This window comes from Oryctolagus cuniculus, chromosome 9, assembly GCF_051225735.1.
Source record: "Oryctolagus cuniculus isolate XC-2025 breed Fujian yellow rabbit chromosome 9, ASM5122573v1, whole genome shotgun sequence".
In the NCBI taxonomy this organism is placed as follows: domain Eukaryota; kingdom Metazoa; phylum Chordata; class Mammalia; order Lagomorpha; family Leporidae; genus Oryctolagus; species Oryctolagus cuniculus.
Window position 1 is genome coordinate 32,002,323 of NC_142875.1, and position 21,885 is coordinate 32,024,207.

The 21,885-nt window shown below is 44.4% G+C and overlaps 1 protein-coding gene and 1 long non-coding RNA gene across 3 annotated transcripts in view; one reads left to right on the forward strand and one right to left on the reverse strand.

Annotated features, from left to right (window-relative positions):
- Window positions 1-1,072: 1,072 nt before the first annotated feature.
- SPRY2 (sprouty RTK signaling antagonist 2) lies at window positions 1,073-6,323 on the forward strand. Of its 2 annotated transcripts, none has more exons than XM_051849997.3 (2): window positions 1,073-1,645; window positions 4,532-6,323. In XM_051849997.3, the coding sequence occupies exon 2, from the start codon at window positions 4,583-4,585 to the stop codon at window positions 5,528-5,530; it is 948 nt and encodes a 315-aa protein (XP_051705957.2). In that variant the 5' UTR covers window positions 1,073-1,645; window positions 4,532-4,582; the 3' UTR covers window positions 5,531-6,323. The 2 variants fall into 2 exon arrangements, with proteins under 2 accessions (XP_051705957.2, XP_069904494.1); XM_070048393.2 differs by lacking the exon at window positions 1,073-1,645 and adding an exon at window positions 2,739-3,381.
- Window positions 5,686-21,885, reverse strand: part of LOC149124537 (uncharacterized) — a 32,304-nt gene continuing 16,104 nt past the window's right edge. The window contains exon 2 of the long non-coding RNA XR_016212814.1: window positions 5,686-17,519. This is a non-coding gene — a long non-coding RNA (uncharacterized LOC149124537). The remainder of the gene's footprint in view (window positions 17,520-21,885) is intronic.

A 21,885-nucleotide genomic window follows, 5' to 3' on the forward strand; every position in this document is an offset into this window, starting at 1 on the left:
TGACTGCTGACCGGGCCGCGGAGATACCCGCGCCGGGAGCGCCCTCCCCCCACCCCCATCTCGGAAGCCCACGACAGCGCCCCGAGATCGCCGAGCTGACTTTGAAGAGCAAGGCTGCAGCCTCTCCCTCGGCTGCTGCGTCCGGCGACGCAGAGAGCTCTCCCTGCAGCCACCGTCTGTCTCCCTTAAAACACGAAAATTCTAATAAACTCCCAGTCGCCACAATCCAGCCTGAGCAGGAGGTACTTGAAACCCGAATCTGCATTCCGCTCCTCTCGTACAAGGCTCGGAGGTGGGGGAGGCGCGGCTGGGGCCGGTGCCTGGTGTATAATCGGGTTAATCCGGGAGACAAAGAATAAACCAATAGCCCTCCCACCGCACTTCCCGCTCCCCTTCCCCCACCCCCACCGTGTAGAGGGGGAGCAGCCGAGGGGCGAGCAGACTCGAAATGGATTCCGGATGAAGTCTTAAAAACCTGCAACTTGTTTTTCATTGCTAACGCGGCACGGCCCCGATCAGTCTCTCTGGCGGCGAGAGAAAGTTCCATAAATCAGTCCGAGCCTCCGGCTCATCCTCCTGGCCTCGGGGGGTGTCAGGGGTGGGGGTTGGGGGGGGCCTTAAGGTCAGTGTTTCCTTGAAGCTGGATAAACCGACCCCGTCGCGCGCAGCCGGGCTCCGCGGGCGCCCCGCGGGACGGCAGGAGCGGCCCGGGGACGCGCGGGGCGGCGCGGTTGCCCTTTTGAATGCCTCCTGCGGCTCGGCGCGCTGGCGGGCGCTGGAGTGTGAGTGAATGTAGCCCCGCGGAGCCAATGAGCTGGGACCGGATGCGATATATCCTCTGGGACAACAACTGCTCTGTTCCGCCTCGGATCCACATGACGCCATTTACTGCTGCCGCGGCCGCCGCAGAACTCCCTGCCTCCTCCGGAAAGGCGAGGGCGCAGGCCAACAGCGAGCCCCCCCGGCCGGGCCCCAGACCCCCCTCCTCCTCCGCCTCCTCCTCCTCCGCCTCCCCCTCCTCCTCCTCCTCTTCCTCCTCCTCCTCGGCACCCACCGCCCCCGCCTCGGCCTCGCTGCCGAGCCTCCACAACGCCCAGTCTGCACCGCCCAGAGCTGCGCGCCGCAGCGCGAGCGGAGGAGAGGGGCCGGCGGAGCGCGCAGCGCCCAGGCCCCCGCGCCCGCCCGGCCCGGCTCGCGGCCGCCCGCGCCTCCGTGCCACCGCTGCGCCGACGCGGCCGGGGCCGCACGCCTTGGCGATCTGGCTTCTAGGGTCTTTCTGTAAGGCCACTTTATTTTCTCATTCGCTCATCTGCCAAGAACGGGGACTCGCTGTTGGCGCTTCGGCCTCTTGTTCATTGAGAAAAAAAAAAAAAAAAGGAAATACTCCGCGTGCGCTTCTGCAAGGGGGCTCGCCTCCAGCCCTGAAACCCGGAGTTGTTCATCGGCGAAGGACTTGGCTCCGAATTTTTCGCTCGTATTTTTCTGTTTTGTTTTGTTTCCTCCCGCCGATTGCTCGAAAGTTGGACTGAAGCAAAGTTTGGAAAAAAAGGGGGGAAAAAAAGTTTGCATCGGGGCTGGATTTATTTGCACATCGCAGAAAGAAGAGACTCCAAGGGAGAGGGGTTGGTGCAAAGCCGCGATCACGGTGAGGCGCGTTTCGCTCTTCCTCTGCTGGCGCCGTGGCTGGCGCGGTGTGGGCAACATGGAGTAGGTGCAGTTGGACCGGGAGTGGGGTCTGCCTCTCCCCCGAGCCTCGCTTTCTCAAACCCCGCAGGTTGCCGGCGAGCTGCCGGCAGATTTCCCTGGCCGAGGACCTGGGCTCGGCCTGCCTGGGAGGGGGCTGCAGTGTGCGCCCCGAGCGATGTCCCCCAGCCGGCGACCCTGCGCTCCCGCGCGCTGTGGGCTTGGGTCGGAGGACGGCTCTCCCCTGGTCTGTTCCCAGCCCTGCGTCGACCGCGAATTCGGCGCTGAGAGCGGGAGACGGAGGGAAAGCACTTTGTGCTTCTCTGGCCGCCGTTGCGGGCGCTCGCATTTCTAACCTGTTCCTCCCTCCTTGCGAGGCAAAGTTTTCTGGGGGAGCCTGTCCCGGGGCGGGGGCGCCGGTGGGGCCGGGGTGCGTGGGGTGCTCGCCCCACGCGGGCAGTAGGCCCCGCGGGTGGAAAAGGGGCGAGGGTGCGTGGTGCAGGCAGCCCCCGCCGCTGCCCTCTGTGGACAGTCTGGCCCACTGAGGGTGGGAGCGTCGCCCAGCCTGGCGCCGAGGCTCTGCGGTTCGGAAGTGCAGCTTTCTCCTTTTTCCGTTCCCCGTGATCGGCCTGGGTCACGCTTTTTTTTTGGGGGGGGGGGTGGAGGGGAGAGCTTGGGTTGACCTAGTACATTAGGAAAGTCATCGAGTGTGTGCGATCGTTTTGCATGACCTGAAAGTAGGTGGCAGATGAGGCTCGTTTGTAAGTTCTCCGGTTTATGTTGTAGTCGCTGTCGTTTAATTTGGGATCTTGTGCACTTTTTTTTTTTTACAAAGCGGTTTCTGTGTCGGTTTGCCCCACCCTAAGTGCTGAAGTCCTTTCCCCCCCTAATCCTCAGTCTGATCACACACTGTTCTTAATGGGGTTTTCAAAGCACTTCGAGAGGGAGGGGGGACCGGGGAGACGGGGAGAGAGCCGAGGGGGAAAGGGGGGGCTGCAAGGAGGAGGCCGGGGATCGGCAGAAATCACTTTTTTTTTTCCGCTTCCCAAAGATGCTACTTTACACTGTATGCAAATCTACCTCTAAAGTTTCCAACCCAGGGACTGGATCCTGCACGCCTGGCGTAGGCTCTGGGCCCTGGGGGAGGGGGACGGGTTATTTTTTTTTTTTAATTAAACTTTAAGAAACAGATCATTCCTGTTTCCCTTCCCCTCGACCCAGGAGACCGGCGTGCGCGCTACAAGCCATGCCCGCTTCAGTCGGTGCGGCGTGCAGTGGCCGCGTGCGCGTGGGTCAGACTCCCCGGGCTCCATTGGAAACCTGAGCCCCACGTTCGCGGACCCCTGCAGACGCGTCGTGGGCTGCGTGACCTCTGCCTGCTGGTGCGCGGCTCCCTCTTGGGGCTGGCAGGCGGTTCTCGGGAGCTGGGGAGGGGCAGGCGGGGGAAGTGTGCTCGTGCGTTTCATGACACGTCCCCTTCCGAGGCGCCCGCGCCCCCCGCCGGTCAGTGCGTCTCGGCCCCGGCGCGGCGGGGCTGGGGGCCCCCTGGCCCCTGGACAGCGTCAGTCAGCCTGGAGAAAAGTCCCCCGGGCTCCGGCTGTGTCCCACCTGCCGGGGACGGTGTCTGGGCGCAGATAGAGCCGATAGACCGAGGGGAAGCCGAGCGCCGCGTTGTCCTGTGTGCTTGTCCTGCTAGAGGTGAGGAGATCCGGTTTCCAGGCGCTGCCTGGTCGCGAGCTGGGAGGCGATTGTCACCTGCCTCGCTCACCGCGGCGCTGCCTTTTGTAAAAAGCGGAGGTTGGGGAAACATGCACTTTTGCCCGTTTTGACTTTTTAATGTTCGTGTAGTGTTGGGAACGGGGATGGTAGTTTTGAGACTTAAAAGGGGCTGCGAGCCACGGGTTTGCTGGACAGAATGCTGGGTTTGAGATGTGGCGCTTGGGTTTTTAAAACACGTTTCCTGTACTAACGGTGGGTTTATGCTCTCGACTGTTAACTTTCCGAGAGGAGAAAAGTTAAGATTTTGACACATTTTATGCCTAAAACGGGGAGAACAGCCTTTAGCTGCAGACCCTGAGGTGTTCCGGGCTATCAGGCTGTAAAATGAGCCCCAGGTTGCTGAGAACTTGAGAATAAGTCCCTGTCTTTCTTGTTCCTCGTTGTGTACCTCTGCTGTGATCTGTTCCTGGCACCTAACAGCGTTTGATTTGATTTGTTTTTAGTTCTGTAGCTTGCCCTTCTAGGTAGTTAATAAAAATGGCACATTGTTGTTAAATTTGTGACTGTTCTTGGGACGTTTGCTTTTTTTGCATGTCATCTTCATCCTGCAGGACTGAAAAGGTCACAGAATATTGGCTAAATCATACTGCACGTGTCTGATGTAAAAACAGCTTTGAAGTAAAAACCAAGAGGGAATTTTCTCTGCTGCATTTATTGATGTTTAAGGCAAAAAAAAAAATAGCCATGACAAATTTAAGCCTATTTCAGAATTTGAAAAGGCATTCAGCTTTTGCAAATGTTGGTAGCAATGTTATAATCCAATGTTACTTTCTTGCAATTTTTACATTGAACCTGAACCTTGCAAATTGTGTGTTTATTTGAATAAGGGATTGTTACTTAAGTGATTCAAACAAAGGTCAGCTTTGTGTCAGCGCATTTCACAGGATTACAGAATTGTCAGTACCCAGCCATAATTCTTGCTTTTTGTTTTGTGCATTAGTCTTATGGCTGTTACAATACCTCCCCACCACAACTCCTTTTCAAACCCTGTTTCTCTAGAACAGGTGAGAAGTTGTGGGTGGAGAGTCTTCCAAGTGTAAACCATTGTCTTTCCTCTTGGCTTCTGCAGGAGTTCAGATGTGTTCTAAGCCTGCTGGAGTGACCACACTTTCAAGACCTGATGGAGGCCAGAGCTCAAAGTGGCAACGGGTCCCAGCCCTTGCTGCAGGAGTCCCGTGACGGTGGCAGACAGCGTGGGGAACTGGACCCCAGAGACGCCCTCAGCCAGCAGGTACACGTGTTGTCCCTGGATCAGATCAGAGCCATCCGAAACACCAATGAGTACACAGAGGGGCCGACTGTGGTGCCAAGACCTGGGCTCAAGCCTGCTCCTCGCCCCTCCACTCAGCACAAACATGAGAGACTCCATGGTCTGCCTGAGCACCGCCAGCCTCCCAGGGCCCAGCACTCACAGGTCCATTCTTCTGCACGGGCCCCTCTGTCCAGGTCCATTAGCACCGTCAGCTCAGGGTCGCGGAGCAGTACCAGGACGAGTACCAGCAGCAGCTCCTCTGAACACAGACTGTTAGGATCTTCCTTCTCCTCGGGGCTGGTTGCTGATGGCATAATCCGGGTGCAGCCCAAATCTGAGCTCAAGCCAGGTGAGCTTAAGCCACTGAGCAAGGAAGATTTGGGCCTGCACGCCTACAGGTGTGAGGACTGTGGCAAGTGCAAATGTAAGGAGTGCACCTACCCAAGGCCTCTGCCATCAGACTGGATCTGCGACAAGCAGTGCCTTTGCTCGGCCCAGAACGTGATTGACTATGGGACTTGTGTGTGCTGTGTGAAAGGTCTCTTCTATCACTGTTCTAATGATGATGAGGACAACTGTGCAGACAACCCTTGTTCTTGCAGCCAGTCTCACTGTTGTACGCGATGGTCAGCCATGGGTGTTATGTCTCTCTTTCTGCCTTGTTTATGGTGTTACCTTCCAGCCAAGGGTTGCCTTAAATTGTGCCAGGGGTGTTATGACCGGGTGAACAGGCCTGGATGCCGTTGTAAAAACTCAAACACAGTTTGCTGCAAAGTTCCCACCGTCCCCCCCAGGAACTTTGAAAAGCCAACATAGCACCCTTAATCAGGAATATTACAATAATAAGGATTGTGTCTCTCCCTACCCCTTTTCTTTTTAACATACATATGCAACCAACTAAACAGTTACAATATTGGCACTGTTAATAGAGAGTTGGCATATTCTTTGCTGTTTGCAGTGAGAAGTGTTTTGTCCAATGTGCCATTTTAACTGATATGCTTGGTAGAACTCAGCTAATGGAGCTCAAAGAATGGGATACAAAACTGGGTGACCCACACATTGCATAAGCTAAAGCAACACAGACACTCCTAGGCAGAAGTTTTTGTTTGTGAATAGTACTTGCAAAATTTGTAAATTAGCAAATGACCTTTTTTCCATTGTCTTCTCCAGAGATAATGTGCTATATTTTTGTATATACAGTAATATTTGCAACTGTGAAAAACAAGTTGTGCCATACATGGCACAGTCACAAAATATTATACTAATATGTTGTACATTCGGAAGAATGTGAATCAATCAGTATGTTTTTAGATTGTATTTTGCCTTACAGAAAGCCTTTATTGTAAGACTTTGATTTCCCTTTGGACTTCATGTATATTGTACAGTTACAGTAAAATTCAACCTTTATTTTCTAATTTTTTCAACATATTGTTTAGTGTAAAGAATATTTATTTGAAGTTTTATTATTTTATAAAAAAGAATATTTATTTTAAGAGGCATCTTACAAATTTTGCCCCTTTTATGAGGATGTGATTGTTGCTGCAAATGAGGGGTTACAGATGCATATGTTCAATATAAAATAGAAAATATATTAACGTTTGAAATTAAACTGAGCTGTTTTGTCTTATTGTAATACCTTTTCTTTCTGCAAAGTGCAAGAATGAATGTTAAGGCTGGCATGTTAGTGAAATAGTTTCACTTATCTATCTATAGGGCTGTTTTTGTCTTGGGATTGCTGCTTTAAAGTTTTTTTTCAATCGAAATAGAACTCAACGTTTGACTCGCTTGTATTAATCACATGAGAGCTTATTTTGGCTATATTTTCCCTCCTGGTACTCCCTTTGTTTTTCAGATTTTCTGACTTTTCTTTGTTTTGCAGATGGAAACCTTGAACTGATTTATTCATGAGCCTTTCCTAAAAGATTAACAATCAGACTTGCACCCCATAGACAGAAATAAGAATGAATGCTGTGGAGATAACTCAAAACAGAGGAACATGTTTAATTCAATGAACATTTACTAAATGTTGCCCGTTTGTCAACATTTAGCATATAGAGAAATCAAGTCTTTTAATTGAGGCAAAAATGGGTTTCCTGACAACTATTTATGTCCCTGTTTTTTCTGATTGATTTGACTTTAGACTCTGCAAGTCATTACCATCACCTCAAATTTCCTATTAGAAAAGACAAGAAAAATTATAACTTGCTGCAATTCAGGTATTTGTTATCATGAACTTTCATCCTATACCAGTCTTGTAATTCAAGCCCAAGTAGGCCAACTTAGCCCTGACTGATGTAATCAAGTAACCTGGAAAACTGTTAGATTTTACGCTGAGTGGAAGATACATTATGGCAAAATATCACTGTATTTGGAATTGTTCTTTGAGAACACAGACACAGCAAGCTACTACAAGCCTATTTTGACAAATATTAGGTTTTATTTTTTTTTTTTTACTAAAGCTAATGACAAAAAAGAAATTTATTGATTACTGGGATATAAAAATCCACACATACTTCAAGTTTCAGATATGGCTTGTTTTTTTTTTTTTTTTTTTTTTTTGACAGGCAGAGTGGACAGTGAGAGAGAGAGAGAGACAGAGAGAAAGGTCTTCCTTTGCCGTTGGTTCACCCTCCAATGGCCGCCGCGGCCAGCGCACCGTGCTGATCCGATGGCAGGAGCCAGGTGCTGATCCTGGTCTCCCATGGGGTGCAGGGCCCAAGCACTTGGGCCATCCTCCACTGCACTCCCTGGCCACAGCAGAGAGCTGGCCTGGAAGAGGGGCAACCGGGACAGAATCCGGCGCCCCGACCGGGACTAGAACCCGGTGTGCCGGCGCCGCAAGGCGGAGGATTAGCCTAGTGAGCCGTGGCGCCGGCTCAGATATGGCTTAAAGAAGTTGTTCCAATAGTATCTTCAAGTTTGATCACCTTCCAAATCTCAGTTGTCATTTTTGCTGTGTTGACTTTATTCTCATCTTCCACAAGAATCCAGTTCTGCTCAGCTTTAAAATCAATGAAAAAATAAACAGTATTTCTTCCTATTAAGTCTGGCCAAGCCCTGAGATGCTAAATGAGCCCTATTAGATCACCTTTTGATATCCAAACCAAAGACTGTGTCCTATGGGGAGGAATTTGCAGCCAAGCCTGTGTCACACATTTCATTCCCAAGCAGAAGATGGAATCCAAAAGGAAAGTGAGGTACTGTTACCAGTAAAAGGCTGTAAAAAATGCTGGAAGGCCAAAACGACCAATGTCCTTAAGTCACTTGATTAGTCACTTCGTGGCTGACTTTTTTTCCAAAAGCAGAAATTCTGCCAAGAATAACCGGAAGTCTAGGAAATGATTTACCTGTCATTATTGTTTAATCTCTTGTTTCCTGTTCTGAAGCTCCTCTTGGTTTAAGAGGTCTTAGAACAGGTTGTCTTCTGTTTTGTTTTGTGTTTTAAAATTGGCTTTCCAGGAACTATATCATCCCCCCAAATCAGATGTTTACTCTTTGGCTCTTCAGTTTCTCTGAACTTCGTCCAAGAAACACAAGGTTAAATTAACTTAGAAATTGTTTACCACTAACTTTTTGCTTTGGAATACTGCATGTTTTGATTCTAATGCATACTCTTAAATTTCACCCTGGTGAATTAAAGTGTCAGAAAAATAGAGTCATACTTCTTATTTTATAGTTTTCAACATTTGTAAAGCCCCAAAATTTTGACAGATAACCTTTGTTCATCAAAAACTTCCACATGCACTGATATAGATTTTTGGAATAGAAATAGAATTAACTATCATCTTTCCCCTCATAAGCAGTTTTCAAAGTTTTATAGACAAATCACCTCAGATGCCATTGGGTGTTTATTGAAAAGGTAGAATAAGAACCATTGTCATGGTTGTTGATTTAGAATCTCTAATGATGTGGTGAGGGAATTTGCATTTTTAACCGTTCCACTTGAGAGCTGCTGACCTAGAAAGTGCTTTCTTTTAAAATGCTTTACTTTTGGTAAAGTATAACTCACTGTTTTGAATATAGAGCATAATAAGATATAGTCAACTGAAGTTAGAAGAGGTTCGATATAAGCCCTGATGACAATAACTTGTTGAAAGATAATGAGAAAAACTGAATTCCTCAAGAAGTTTTTAACCTATTAAAAGTTGAGTTTGTCCATAAACCACTATAGAATTCATTTTCAGAATATGGAAAATGAAATGCTTATATCTAAACTGATTGAAAACAGCTGGTGGTCTCATTCGGTATGCTAAAAGTGTTTTTTAAATACTGCAAGTTTTCTCACTTGAGAACAAATATGGAAGAAAATCACTTCAAATTTTTAGTCGGTTAACAAAGCTTATGAAAATCACATAGATGATGAATTTGTAACCTGATGGCTATAATTTTGATGTGATAGATCAAAAATATAGTAGTAATGGCAAATGTGACTGGTAAATAGGGAAATTTTTAGAATTCTTTTTTTCAAGACCTATGCCTGCTCTGTATTTGAGATTCATTTAAGAATGACAACTTGATTGTTGTTACTTAAAACACTCATTTATGAGGTTGGAGGAGAGTTTAAGGCCCTGCCAAATTTTCTGCCATGTTAGAGCATGCTCTGGGGATCATCTGAAAGAGAAAAAATCCGAAGCCCAGGGAAGCAATCCCAACCAAACTTTTTGCATAACTTCATTCTGTAATACACTCTGTCTCAAGGACTACAAGGTATTGATAATGTCAGATAAATGAATTACCTCTTCCCACTGCACTCTGCAGTACTTTCTATGCAGTTGATGGATTTGGAGTCATTTGTTTGCTTTTATTTTCAAAAATGTAATGGGTTTAGAGTTTTACTTGCAGCTCTATTCGCAAGTGGGTGTACGCTTTCCTCTCCCAAATGTGCAAAAGGGTATGGGTGCAAAAGTCTCAACTTTGAAAATGGGTTAACCTCTGTAGGTCAAAAACAAGTTTGTCACCCTGTGGAGAATATTTTACATTATTTTAGTAAATTAAAAAGTAAGTTATTAAGGATTCATGTCAATATTGTATCAATATTTAGTCTTTGTTTGCAATCTATACTAAGGCAAAAGTCATTAAAATTTCTGTTTCGCTTTGAGCCATTGCTTCACTTCTCTGTGACATGCTTCACTCATTATTTATTGAGTGAAGACCAGACAGAATCTTCACCAGGCCCTTCTGATTTGGCCTAAAGCTTCATCAAGTGAAGCTTTACAGGTGACACATTTCGTTACCGGTTCAGCCATTCACAGGAGGGTAGTCAAAATGTGTATACTCTACATTCTGGATTTTGTTTGAATGCCACTTCCCCATGAAAGACCACCAATGATGTTGCATCTATCATCAGAATTAAAATATTCATTTAGCTTATAATCAGAAAAAAGGGAAATTAACTTCAAATGAAAAAAAGCATTAGCACTTAAACTTTTTTTTAAGGATTTATTTCACTTACTTGAGAGATATTGAGACAGAGAGAGAGAGAGAGAGAGAGATCTTCCATCTGCTTCTGTAATCCCCAAATGGCCATGACAGCTGGAGCTGGGCTGATCTGGAGCCAGGAGCCTCTTCTGGGTCTCCCACATGGGTGCAGGGGCCCATGGACTTAGGCCATCCTCCACTGCTTTCCCAGACACATTAGCAGGGAGCTAGGTTGCAAGTGGAGCAGCCAGAACTGGAACTGGAACCGGCACCCATATGAGATACCAGTGCTGCAGGCCAGAGCTTTAACCTGGTGTGCCACAGCACCGGCCCCTAGCACTTAAACTTCTATCCCGTGCCTAGCAAGTGTTCCACATTTTTAATTCTACATCTTAATTGATGTAAAAATTGTAAAAACCCTTTTGGCAACTTTACACAAACTTTGAAAGGAGATTAGAATGAAGTCTTGGCCTCTGGCTTGGCTAGATGGGGCATGTAAAGCTTCAGTATACCCTAAAGTAGTTTATTTCTCAATACAGTTGCTAATATACAGAAGAATCAATAATTCTTGGATCCACTTCTAATGGAATTTGAGTACCACAATAATTTGGCTTGTCGAGTGTTTTTGAGTGTCCACAGCTTAGAAATCATAGTGTTATTTGCTCCAAAGCAAAAGGAAGGGTTAACAATTCTCACAAAAGACAGGGCATACAGTAAGAGCACAAGCAAGGTGCTGTAAAAATACATGAATTGGGAGAAGCTTTGATGATAGTGGGTTTAGTCTCCATGCCTTTGCATGGTTGCAGATATTTAAACAATCAGAATTTTTGTAAAGCAGTTGCAACAGAATTTGCATCACTCATTACATAAACTCTTCACCATGCTCATATCCTGTATCCTAGTGAAATGTAGAGGTGTATGATGAATATTTGGACAAGCTTTCTGCTATGTTGTTTATGCTTAACTTTGAGATGTATGAATCACTAAAACCTTTCTTTACCAAAATACAAATTTAAAAAATACATTTTCAAAATATATAACTAAGAATTAAGTTGAAAAGATTCGTCTATTCTTGCTCTTCCAGTTCTTGCTGGAATGTACCTCTTGTCATTAACCCATAATTTTCTCTCACTTCTGTACTTAGAAAATGATGAATACCTATAATGAATTGGCAGGGCCGGCACTGTGGCATAGCGGGTTAAACCACCGCCTGCAGTGTGGGCATCCCATATGGGCACCAGTTTAAGTCCCAGCTGCTCCAGTTCTGATCCAGCTCTCTGATGTGGCCTGGGAAAGCAGCAGAAGGTGGCCCAGGTCCTTGGACCCCTGCACCTGCATGGGAGACCCGGAAGAAGCTCCTGGCTTCAGATTAGCACAGCTCTGGCCATTGTGGCCAGTTGGGGAGTGACCAGCGGATGGAAGACTTCTCTCCATCTCTCTCTGGCTCTCTGTGTAACTCTGACTTTCAAATAAATAAATAAATCTTTTTAAAAAAATAGAATGAGTTGGCAATAATCAAGCTGCGGCCAGGTGGTGGATGGGGAGAAAAGTGTAGGTGATGGTGTGAAAAGAAGCTATTGGCAGCCAGCGCCGCGGCTCAATAGGCTAATCCTCTGCCTGCGGCGCCGGCACACCGGGTTCTAGTCCCAGTCGGGGCACCGGATTCTGTCCCGGTTGCCTCTCTTCCAGGCCAGCTCTCTGCTGTGGCCAGGGAGTGCAGTGGAGGATGGCCCAAGTGCTTGGGCCCTGCACCCCATGGGAGACCAGGATCAGCACCTGGCTCCTGCCTTCGGATCAGCGCGGTGCGCAGGCCGCAGCGTGCTGGCCGCGGCAGCCATTGGAGGGTGAACCAACAGCAAAAGGAAGACCTTTCTCTCTGTCTCTCTCACTGTCCACTCTGCCTGTCAAAAAAAAAAAAAAAAAAAAAAAAAGCTATTGGCTTTTAGAGCAATTTCTGACCTTGCCAAAAACAGCACTTGACACCTGACTACTCAGGTTCCCAGGTTTCTCTCAAAACCTAGATGACCACCTCCAGTACCTAAGCTAATGCAGTCTCCATTTTTTTTTTTAAAGATTTATTTATGGCCAGCGCTGTGGCTCAATAGGCTAATCCTCTGCCTGCAGCGCCGGCACACCGAGTTCTAGTCCCAGTCGGGGTGCTGGATTCTGTCCCGGTTGCTCCTCTTCTAGTCCAGCTCTCTGCTGTGGCCAGGGAGTGCAGTGGAGGATGGCCCAAGTCCTTGGGCCCTGCACCTGCCTGGGATACCAGGAGAAGCACTTGGCTCCTGGCTTCAGATCAGCGCGGTGCGCCAGCTGCAGCGCACTGGCCGCAGCGGCCATTGAGGGAAAAGGAAGACCTTTCTCTGTCTCTCTCACTGTCCACTCTGCCTGTTAAAAAAAAAAAATTACTTATTTATTTGACAGGCAGAGTTACAGAGGCAGAGAGAGGTCTTCCATCTTCTGGTTCACTCCCCAAATGGCTGCAGTGGCTAGAGCTGCGCCGATCTGAAGCCAGGAGCCAGGAGCTTCTTTTGGCTCTCTCACATGGGTGCAGGGGCCCAAGGACTTGGGCCATCTTCCACTGCTTTTCCAGGCCATAGCAGAGAGCTGAATGGGAAGTGGAGTAGCCAAGACTTGAACCGGCACCCATATGGGATGCTGGCACTGCAGGCAGTGGCTTTACTCCCTACCCCACAGCATTGGCCCCTCAGTCTCCATTTTTGAAGAACTTTTTGCTTCCAATGACATTTGCTATATCTACTTACATCAATATTGCATGCAATATTCTACTTGCATCAAAGAGTTCTGATAAATAGTATATTTGTATCATTTCTCCTGATATTTTTTAAAAAATTATTTATTTATTTAATTGAAAGGCAGATTTACAGAGAGGCCGAGGTAGAGAGACAGAGATCTTCCATGTGCTGGCTCACTCCCCATTTGGCCACAACAGCTGAAGCTGGGCCAATCCAAAGCCAGTAGCCAGGAGCTTCCGCTGGGTCTCCCACATGGGGAAGAGATCCAAGCACATGGGCCATCTTCCACTGCTTCACCAGGCCTCAAGCAGAGAGCTGGATCAAAAGAGGAGCAGCCAGGACTCAAACTGGCAACCATATAGGATGCCCATGCTGCAGGCGGCGGCTTTACCTGCTATGCCACAGCACCGCCCCTTCTCCAGATTCTGACTGACTCCAGACCCAACTTGCACTCAGGTAGGTACAAAGTAGCAGTGATATCTTTGGCTGCTAACACTAAAAAACTTTTTCTGAGATTCCTTCTTGTTCAAAAAAAATTTTTTTTAAGTTTGGGAATTACTAAAGGATGTCAATATCTAGCAGTCATAATGTAAATATTATAAAAGCAACTTATGAAGCTTACATGCATCAAGCAATAGCACATACAGAGCCTTGGGGTAAATGCAGTACCAACTCTGGGGGAAAGACTAAGAGCTAGGATGCGCCAAGAGATCTTTGAATGATCCATGGCCCCTCTCGTGGACAGATGGCTCTGGGAGCATGGGTGCTATCGTTTGGAAATGGTTTCACCCCCAAACTCATGCTGACGTTTAAAACCTGACATCATAGTTAATAGTACTAAGGGTGGAAACTAAATCCAATTAAGGTATTTAGGAGGTGCGTCTAGTGAGAGGTTCTTGGGTCACTGGGGGCATGCCATTGGGAAGGGCTGCTCTCCTGAGAAGGTAGGTTATCAAAGCCTGTGTTGAGCCCAGCTGCTATTTCCTGGCTCACCACATGCCCTTCCCCAACATGGTCTGCCATTGCCATTTATCACCTTCACAGAGACCAAACTTGTAGTGCTGTGCAATCACGGACTTGAACCGCCAAAGCTTTGAACTAAGTAAACCTTTTTCTCTTTATAAAATTAGTTACCTCAGCTATTTCATTGAAGTAGTGGAAAACTGTTTAATAGAATGAGCAACTTCATAATCTGCATTTAGGGCAGATGTCACCTGGACACTAATCTACACCATTAGAATACAGTCTAATTGATTTTAGTGGGTTTGTGTGTGTGTGTGACTACAACACTATTTTACTTTTACTTTCAGTCTTGTTAGCACTATAAGCTTAAACTTTGGAAATACTGAGAATATGAACTCATTTACGAACCATTGGTTAGAGTGTGATAATCTGTGAAAAGACATCTTTGAGTCTTTGTTCTTCTATATAAACGATCAAAACTACTCGCCCAAATTACAATTACTCATCACTGATTCATACTTGCTGTATATCTTCAGTGCAGAAGATGTTATGGTAAGAGGGAGGGGATTAAAGACTGACTGCCCATAGCTATTTGGAGTCCAGGGTTTAAATACTAATTCATAGAAATTGACTTGTAACATTTTCCACTTAATACTCTGAAAAGTTTGGGAATATTTAGCAAGGTCTGGAGAAATTTTTAGTTTTCGCTACTTGGGGTGGGTGGCAGAAGCTCCTTATATTGAGTGGGTAGAGGCCAGAGATGCTGCTAAACATCCTACCATGCTCAGTACAGCCCACAATGACAAAGAATTATCCAGCTCCGTATGCCAGTAATGCCAATCTTAGGAAACTCTGCTAAGAGAGGAAGCTGGGAGAGTAGTAGAGAGAATCTAATGTATCCTTCTGAGACAAGGAAAGCTGTCAGCTGTGGGAGGGAGAATGAGATCAAAGGACATGTTGAGATTCCTTTGACTTTAACTTTGGAATTTCCATCCTTAATGACAAACCTCTGAAAACTTTTGGAAAACTGCCTTACATTTGTAAAATATTTAACTGTCAATCAGTTTGCTATTATTTCTTCAAAAGAATGAATACATGTATATGTATACTTTTGTGTACATATAAATTTTTACAATGTTTCTACTAAAACAGTCATGTTAATGGACTTATAGACTTAAATTTTATCCACTGTTAATCTATTGTGAGGACAATCTCAGAAAAAAAGGACTTTAGGAATTCATTCATAATCCCAAATACTACATCTATAAAATGATAACTTCCTAATTAGATTTCTGTCAATGCCTCCAACTTAGGGAATTGGAGGAACAGGGGCCTTTGGCATTTGTTCATTTGGGCAGAACTCTACAACCTGGTACATAGGATATGGTCAAATGAGCATCTGATGAATGAATGAATAAATTAATTCAGTGGAAAGTAAAGGCACACTGAGAATGTCATGAAAAAAGGAATAGCAATAATATTTATCAAAATACAGGGATTCAGTATAGTTACTCATTTCTAAAATGAACATCTGTTTTCTTTTATGCATCTCTGAAATCAGGATGAATGTTACACTCAATGGTATTTTCAACTGCCATTGACCAGGCACCAGTCACAATACACTTTTCATGGTATACTGTACTTGAACATGATAGCAGTTCTCTACTTTGAGTTCCTATACATTGTACATATTTTAAGGTTAATTCTTGAAATGCCTTCATGAAACAGCAAAAAAAAATTTTTAAAGATTTTTTTTTGAAAGACAGAGTTACAGAGAGAGGTAGAGACAGAGAGAAAGGTCTTCCATCCACTGGTTCACTCCCCAGATGGCCGCAACGGCTAGAGCTGCGCTGATCCGAAGCCAGGAGCCAGGAGCTTCTTCTGGGTCTGCCATGTGGTTGCAGAGGCTCAAGGACTTGGGCCATCTTCTACTGCTATCCCAGTCCACAGCAGAGAGCTGGATCAGAAGAAGAGCAGCCAGGACTAGAACCAGCACCCATATAGGATGCCTGTGCTTCAGGCCAGGGCATTAACTTGCTGTGCCACAGCACTGGCCCACAGCAAAAAATTTTAAAGTGATACACATCAAAGCCCTTAATACTAAATATTGTATTATTGGGTTTAAAGTTAATTTTAAGGGAACAAATACTTGTTATTGGTGAAATACTTATAATCCAATTTTCTTGAAAAGAATAAAGTGCTTTATAGTACCTGGAAAGGGAGAAACCTATACGTAGATAAGAAAAATTCCAAGTGGGGCAGACAGTGTGGTACACTAGAGCTGCTGCTTGTGAGTCCCTCATCCCTTTACAAAGTGCCTGGGATAAAATCTGTCTTCTGCTTCCAATTTCCTACTATTGAGAACCCTGAGAGGCAGCAGATGATGTCACAAACACTTGGATTCTTGCCACCCACAATGGAAACCTAGATAGAGTTCCTGGCTCCAGGCTTTGCCTGGCTCAGCCATGGCTATTAAGGGTATTTGCACAGTGAACCAAAAGGTGGAAGATCTCTCTTTCTATGTCTCTTTCTGTTATTCTGTTTTTCAAATAAACTGAATAAATAAACTTCAGAAAAAGATATTTCAAAGCAATGAATATAGTATGACCAATTTATGTATCTCAAATGGCTAACTTTAAGATTTTGGAATGATGTTATCAGTTGTACTTTTATTTTTTCCATGGTTTAAAAATAATAGTGTCTCTTACAGTCAATAATGTCTTAAATTTTCAGTTGTCCTTTTTTAAAAAAGGATTTATTTATAAGTGAGAATTACACAAAAGAGGAGAGGCAGAGAGAGAGAGAGAGAGAGAGGTCTTCCATCTGTTGGTTCACTCCCCAGTTGGCTGCAACGGCTGGAGCTGAGCTGATCCGAAACCAGGAGCCAGGAGCTTTTTCCAGGTCTCCAACATGGGTGCAAAGGCCCAAGGACTTGAGCCATCTTCTACTGTTTTCCCAGGCCATAGCAGAGAGCTGGATAAGAAGTGGAACAGCTAGGTCTCGAACCATATCCTGTATTGGATGCTGGCACTTCAGGCCAGGGCATTAACCCGCTGCACCACAGCGCTGGCCCCCAGTTGTCATTTTTGATGTTAGAGACAGTCAAAGCCAACAAGAATACTGAGGACTGATGAAATTTTTCCTGGATCTTGAAAAATAGGTTAGTGATGAGGTATTGTAGGAAGCCAAATCAAGGCTGAATGAAATCCTGATCAGGAGACAAGTAACAGAATAATCTGGTTGAAATGCATATGTATATAAGATAGAAATGAAACAGGAGATGAGAAACGTAGATTTGTCTTCAGTTCTGAGGAAGCTGAATTTCAGACTGAAGAACGTGCATGTTATCATAATGTGTGCTCCCAAAACCAATTTTTAATTTTTTTTAAGATTTATTTATTTATTGAAAGGCAGAGTTACATGGTGGGTGGAGGGAATGAGAGAGAGAATCTTCTATTTGTTCATTCTCCAAATGACCACAATGGGCAGGAGCCAGGAATTCCGTCCAGGACTCCCACATGGGTGGCAGCCACACAAGGACTTGAGCCATCTTCTGATGCTTTCCCAGGTGCATTAGCAGGGAGCTGGATCAGAAGCAGACCAGCCAGGATTTGAACATGTTCCCATACAGGATGCTAGCACTGCAGACAGTAGCTTAACCTCAGCATCTTGAAAGAACAGAAATTTTGTTCAAGAAACAAAAAAACTCATCAAATATGTTTTTGAAAGGATCAAGGTGGTTACGGTACACTTTCATTTTTTAGGAAGGTTTATTTATTTGAGAGGCCCTTCCCTAATCCTTTACAGAGACTATTATCTTAACATGAAATTTCCTTGTCCTTGACCATAATCTCATGTCCATTCTGCTGAAAACTTTGTACTCATTCTTAAAGCCAAGAGAAAAATGTCACCTCCCCAAAGGTGCTGTTTCACACCTGTAGTCCAGGTGAGTTCCCTTATGATTTGCTGTCGTATTATTTAGTCTCCTTCTTTCAAAGTGTTTATTATCAATGCAGTTATAGAATTAGCTATAGGATTGTTTGTTTTACTTCTTGCTTTCCAGTGGAACTGGACTTCATTGCAAGCTTTATAAAGACAGAGATGAGTACTTCTTGATGTCTCCAGAGCTTTCTACAATGCCCCATGCAAGATTGATGCTCCCTACATGTCACATTTGAATGAATGGGATACTATGAACCATAATCTAACTGTTACACAGAGATTGGTCTACCGCCATTTTATGTATAAAATAGAAATAAAATATATTTATAAAATATATATCTGTGTGTTATGTGTGTGTATATAAAATCTTAGATATTTATAGAATTTTTCCTTTCAGCTAAGGGAGCCTCTGTGTTGACTTCATAAATCCGAACAGAAATGTGAACTTTGGAGGGTGGAGGATGGAGAGAAATTGGATATTGGTACTGAAACACAGATAGGACAAGTTCTAGAGTTCCATGGCACAAGTAGAGTGACCATAGTTCACAATAATGTGTAATACATTCTGTAAAGAACTAGAAGAAAGGGATTGGTATGCTCCAAACACAATAAAATATCAGGAAGTAGAAAGCTAGTTTCCTGGCTATATGTGTATGTTTGGAAATATTTCAGTGCCCATATGGGACTTCAGGCAGCCGCAGCGGCTTTACCTGTTACCCCACAGCACCAGCCCGATGATGAATTTCTTGAACCCGTGTTAGTAGTTTAATCAAAGGTCCCTTTGTAACCCCTTCATTCCTGGAGAGCATTCAGCTGACTCTTTGGGCCCCTGCATTCAATAGGAGACTCAGATTAAGCTCCTGGATCTAGACTTCGATCTGATTCAGGCCGAGTTTTTGTAGCCATCTGGAGAGTGAACCAGCAGATGGGAGATCCCTCTTTCTGTCTGTCTGTCTGTCTCTCTCTGTAATTAACCTTTTCAAATAAATAAAATAAAAATCTTAAAAAATTTTGCATTTGCTGTGTGATTTGGAACAATTCTGTCATCCACAAGAATTTCCATTTCCTCTTATGTAAGATAGGAATGATAATACCTGTCCTACAAACTTTACAGGGCTGCCTGTCTGATCAAAAATCAAAAGGAAAAAATACCAAGCTGCTGAATTTGACAGATCCATTTTTATTATTTTCATACATTGTTTATCTCACATATTTCTAAACTCTAAGAGTCATATCAGTAAATATGCTGCCAAAAAAGAAAAAATATGTATTTAAACTTTTCCCAAATTATATAGATTGAAAGATACATTGAGACACACATGCCCCCTCATCCCTTATGCATACCCTTAAACCCCAAACAAAAATCCAAATGTTCTTTCCCAGAAATTTGAATTTACATATTGTATTTTTTTTTTGCAGGGGAAGTTCTTGTGCACAGATTAAAGGAAGAATGACACAAGGATTTGACTTAAAAGACCAAACCTTCTTTTGGTTACCTGCCCAATTTAAGGGAAAAAAAGCTTACAATTTAAGTAGCAATCAAGAATATCTGAATTTGGCCAATGGCTATTAGATTGCTAGTTAGGGAGATTAGTACAGGGAATAATGATAATTTAGAGAATACTGAAGAGAACGGGAATGTTTCAAGAACAGATTTTGTGGGAAAGCATTTGGTTTAGAGGTTAAGATGCCTGTGAAGACACCCATGTCCCATATTAGAGTACCTGAGTTCAAGTCCTGATTGAGGCTCCCAATTCCAATCTTCTGCTAGTGTGCACCCCGGGAAGCTGTAGATATGGCTCAAGTAGTTGGGTCCCTGCAATCCACCTGGATTGAGTTCCTGGCTCCCAGCTTCAGTTGGGCTCATTTGAAAATGAACCAGTGGGTAGTAGCTCACTCTCTCCCTCTCTCCCTCCCTCTCTCTCTCTCTCTCTCTCTCTCTCTCTCTCTGTGTGTGTGTGTGTTTCTGCCTCTCAGAAATAATAAAAAGAAAAAAAAGAATAGATTTCATCTCCATGGCCTCATTAGAAATATAAAATCAATTTCCATTAGTAGCTACAACCTTTCAAAAGACTCCTCTTTTGCCATAAACAGCTTGTATGAACTCCACTTTCAAATTTGTATTTCTCTTTTTGCAATAAAGAGTTATTTTCATTACCCAAATCCAATCATAACCATGCTAAATCATCATTTTATGTTTTAAGTTGACAATAATTTGTCTCTTCTTTAAACACATGGTTGTCAAATATAAGAATTCAGATTCTTGCCTCAGCAATTCTTAGTGCTCTAAGCAGCTGGTAACTGGACAGTGCACATCTTCCTCACTTTGCCATCAACATCCTCACACATCTTGCACCCTGATTTGTATAAATTTAAACAAAAGTGGGGAAGGGAGGTGGGATAGAGTACTACTATCTGAAGGTCAGTGTTACCAATTTTTTGGCTAATTGTGTATTTCATTGAATTTTTTAAAAAAGTGACAGAATTTTGAAATAGGTTAAACCATTAAAATTTATGGAAGAAAATCTTGTATTTGCTTTATCTCCTTCCCTACTAATATAAATTAGCATCACTTCTACAGACATTGACTAGAATCTCTGACCCCTGTTTTGGCTGCAAGTGTTAAAAACTTGAAGCAGTGAGTTAGGCATTGAAGCACTGAGTTAGGCATTGTGGCACAGTGGGTTAAAGCACTGCTTGGGATGCTTGCATCTCATTCTGGTGCCTGGTGCCTGGTGCCTAGTTCAAACCCTGGCTACTTGGTACTTCTAGTCCAGCTTTCTGCCAATGCACACCCTGAAAGGCAACAGGTGATGGCTCCAGTATTCCAGTTCCTGTCACTCATGTGGGAGATTTGGTTGGATTTCCTGGCTCCTGGTTTCATACTGACTCAGCCCCAACTTCTATGGACATTTGGGGAGTGAACTAGTAGATAAATATCTCTCCCTCTCTCTTGTTTAGTCTCTCTCTGTCTTTCCCTCTAATTTTCTGTCACTCTGCCTTTCAAATAAATTTTAAAAAGTAATTGAACATTTTTAAAAAATTAATTTATTTATTTGAAAGGCAGTTACAGAGAAGAGGATGGGAGAGAGACAGAGAGAGAGAGAGAGAGAGAGAGAGAGGCCTTCCATCTGCTGGTTCACTCTCTAAATGGCCACAATGACCAAGTCTGATTCAGGCAGAAACCAGGAGCCAGTAGCTTCATCTGGGTCTCCCATGTGGCTGCAGGGGCCCAAGCATTTGGGTCATCCTCTGCTGATTTCCTAGACTGTTGGCAGGCAGCTAGATCAGAAGTGGAGCAGCTGGGACTTGAACTGGTGCCCATAAGGGATACTGGCATTGCAGGCAGTAGCTTAACATGCTATGCCATAGTATCAACCCTAACAAACATTTTTTAAACAAAGAAATTTATTTTAAAAAAATAACCATGAAGCATTGTGGCCATGGTTTAAACTTCTGCTTGGTATGCCCCATCCTATATCAGAGTGTCTAGGTTTGAGTCTTGTCTCTGCTTCTGATCTAGCTTCCTGCTAAGGCATACCATGGGAGGTGGCAGATGATGGTCAAAGATTTGAATCCCTGGTGCCCACTTGGGAGACCCAGATAGAGTTCCTAGCTCCTGGTTTCTACCTGGTCTAGTCCTGGCTGTTGCAGAAATTTGGGGAATGAACCAACAGATTGAAGGTATTTCTGCCTCTCTGTTTTTCTTTATCATTTAGCCTTTCAATTAAATAAATAGTTTTTAAAATGAAGCATTTACTACATAATAAATATGGCTTATTTGTTCATTTTTTAAAGGAGTAAAATAAGGATAGTTGAAAGGAAAAGTTAGACATAGAGGGCGAAAAAACTCACTTGCAAACGTTCAAAGTAAATTTCTTGGGAATTTTTCTTACAGAGGAACATACATGCAATGCCCCCATGGCTGTCTCTGCTCTGAGCATAAAGGGATGAGAGTTCACCTTAGTTAGTGCTTAGGAAGGACATAGGAGGGGAGGCCCAGGTGCCTTGTTCTTTCTCCCTCCTTTGTGTACTGATAGAACTCCTCACTCCTGTTTCTCTACATAGCCATGAACTAGTTATATTGAGGTG

Coding starts and splice junctions, on each gene's coding strand:
- SPRY2 (XM_051849997.3), top strand. CDS start 4,583: ATGGAGGCCAGAGCTCAAAGTGGCAACGGGTCCCAGCCCTTGCTGCAG.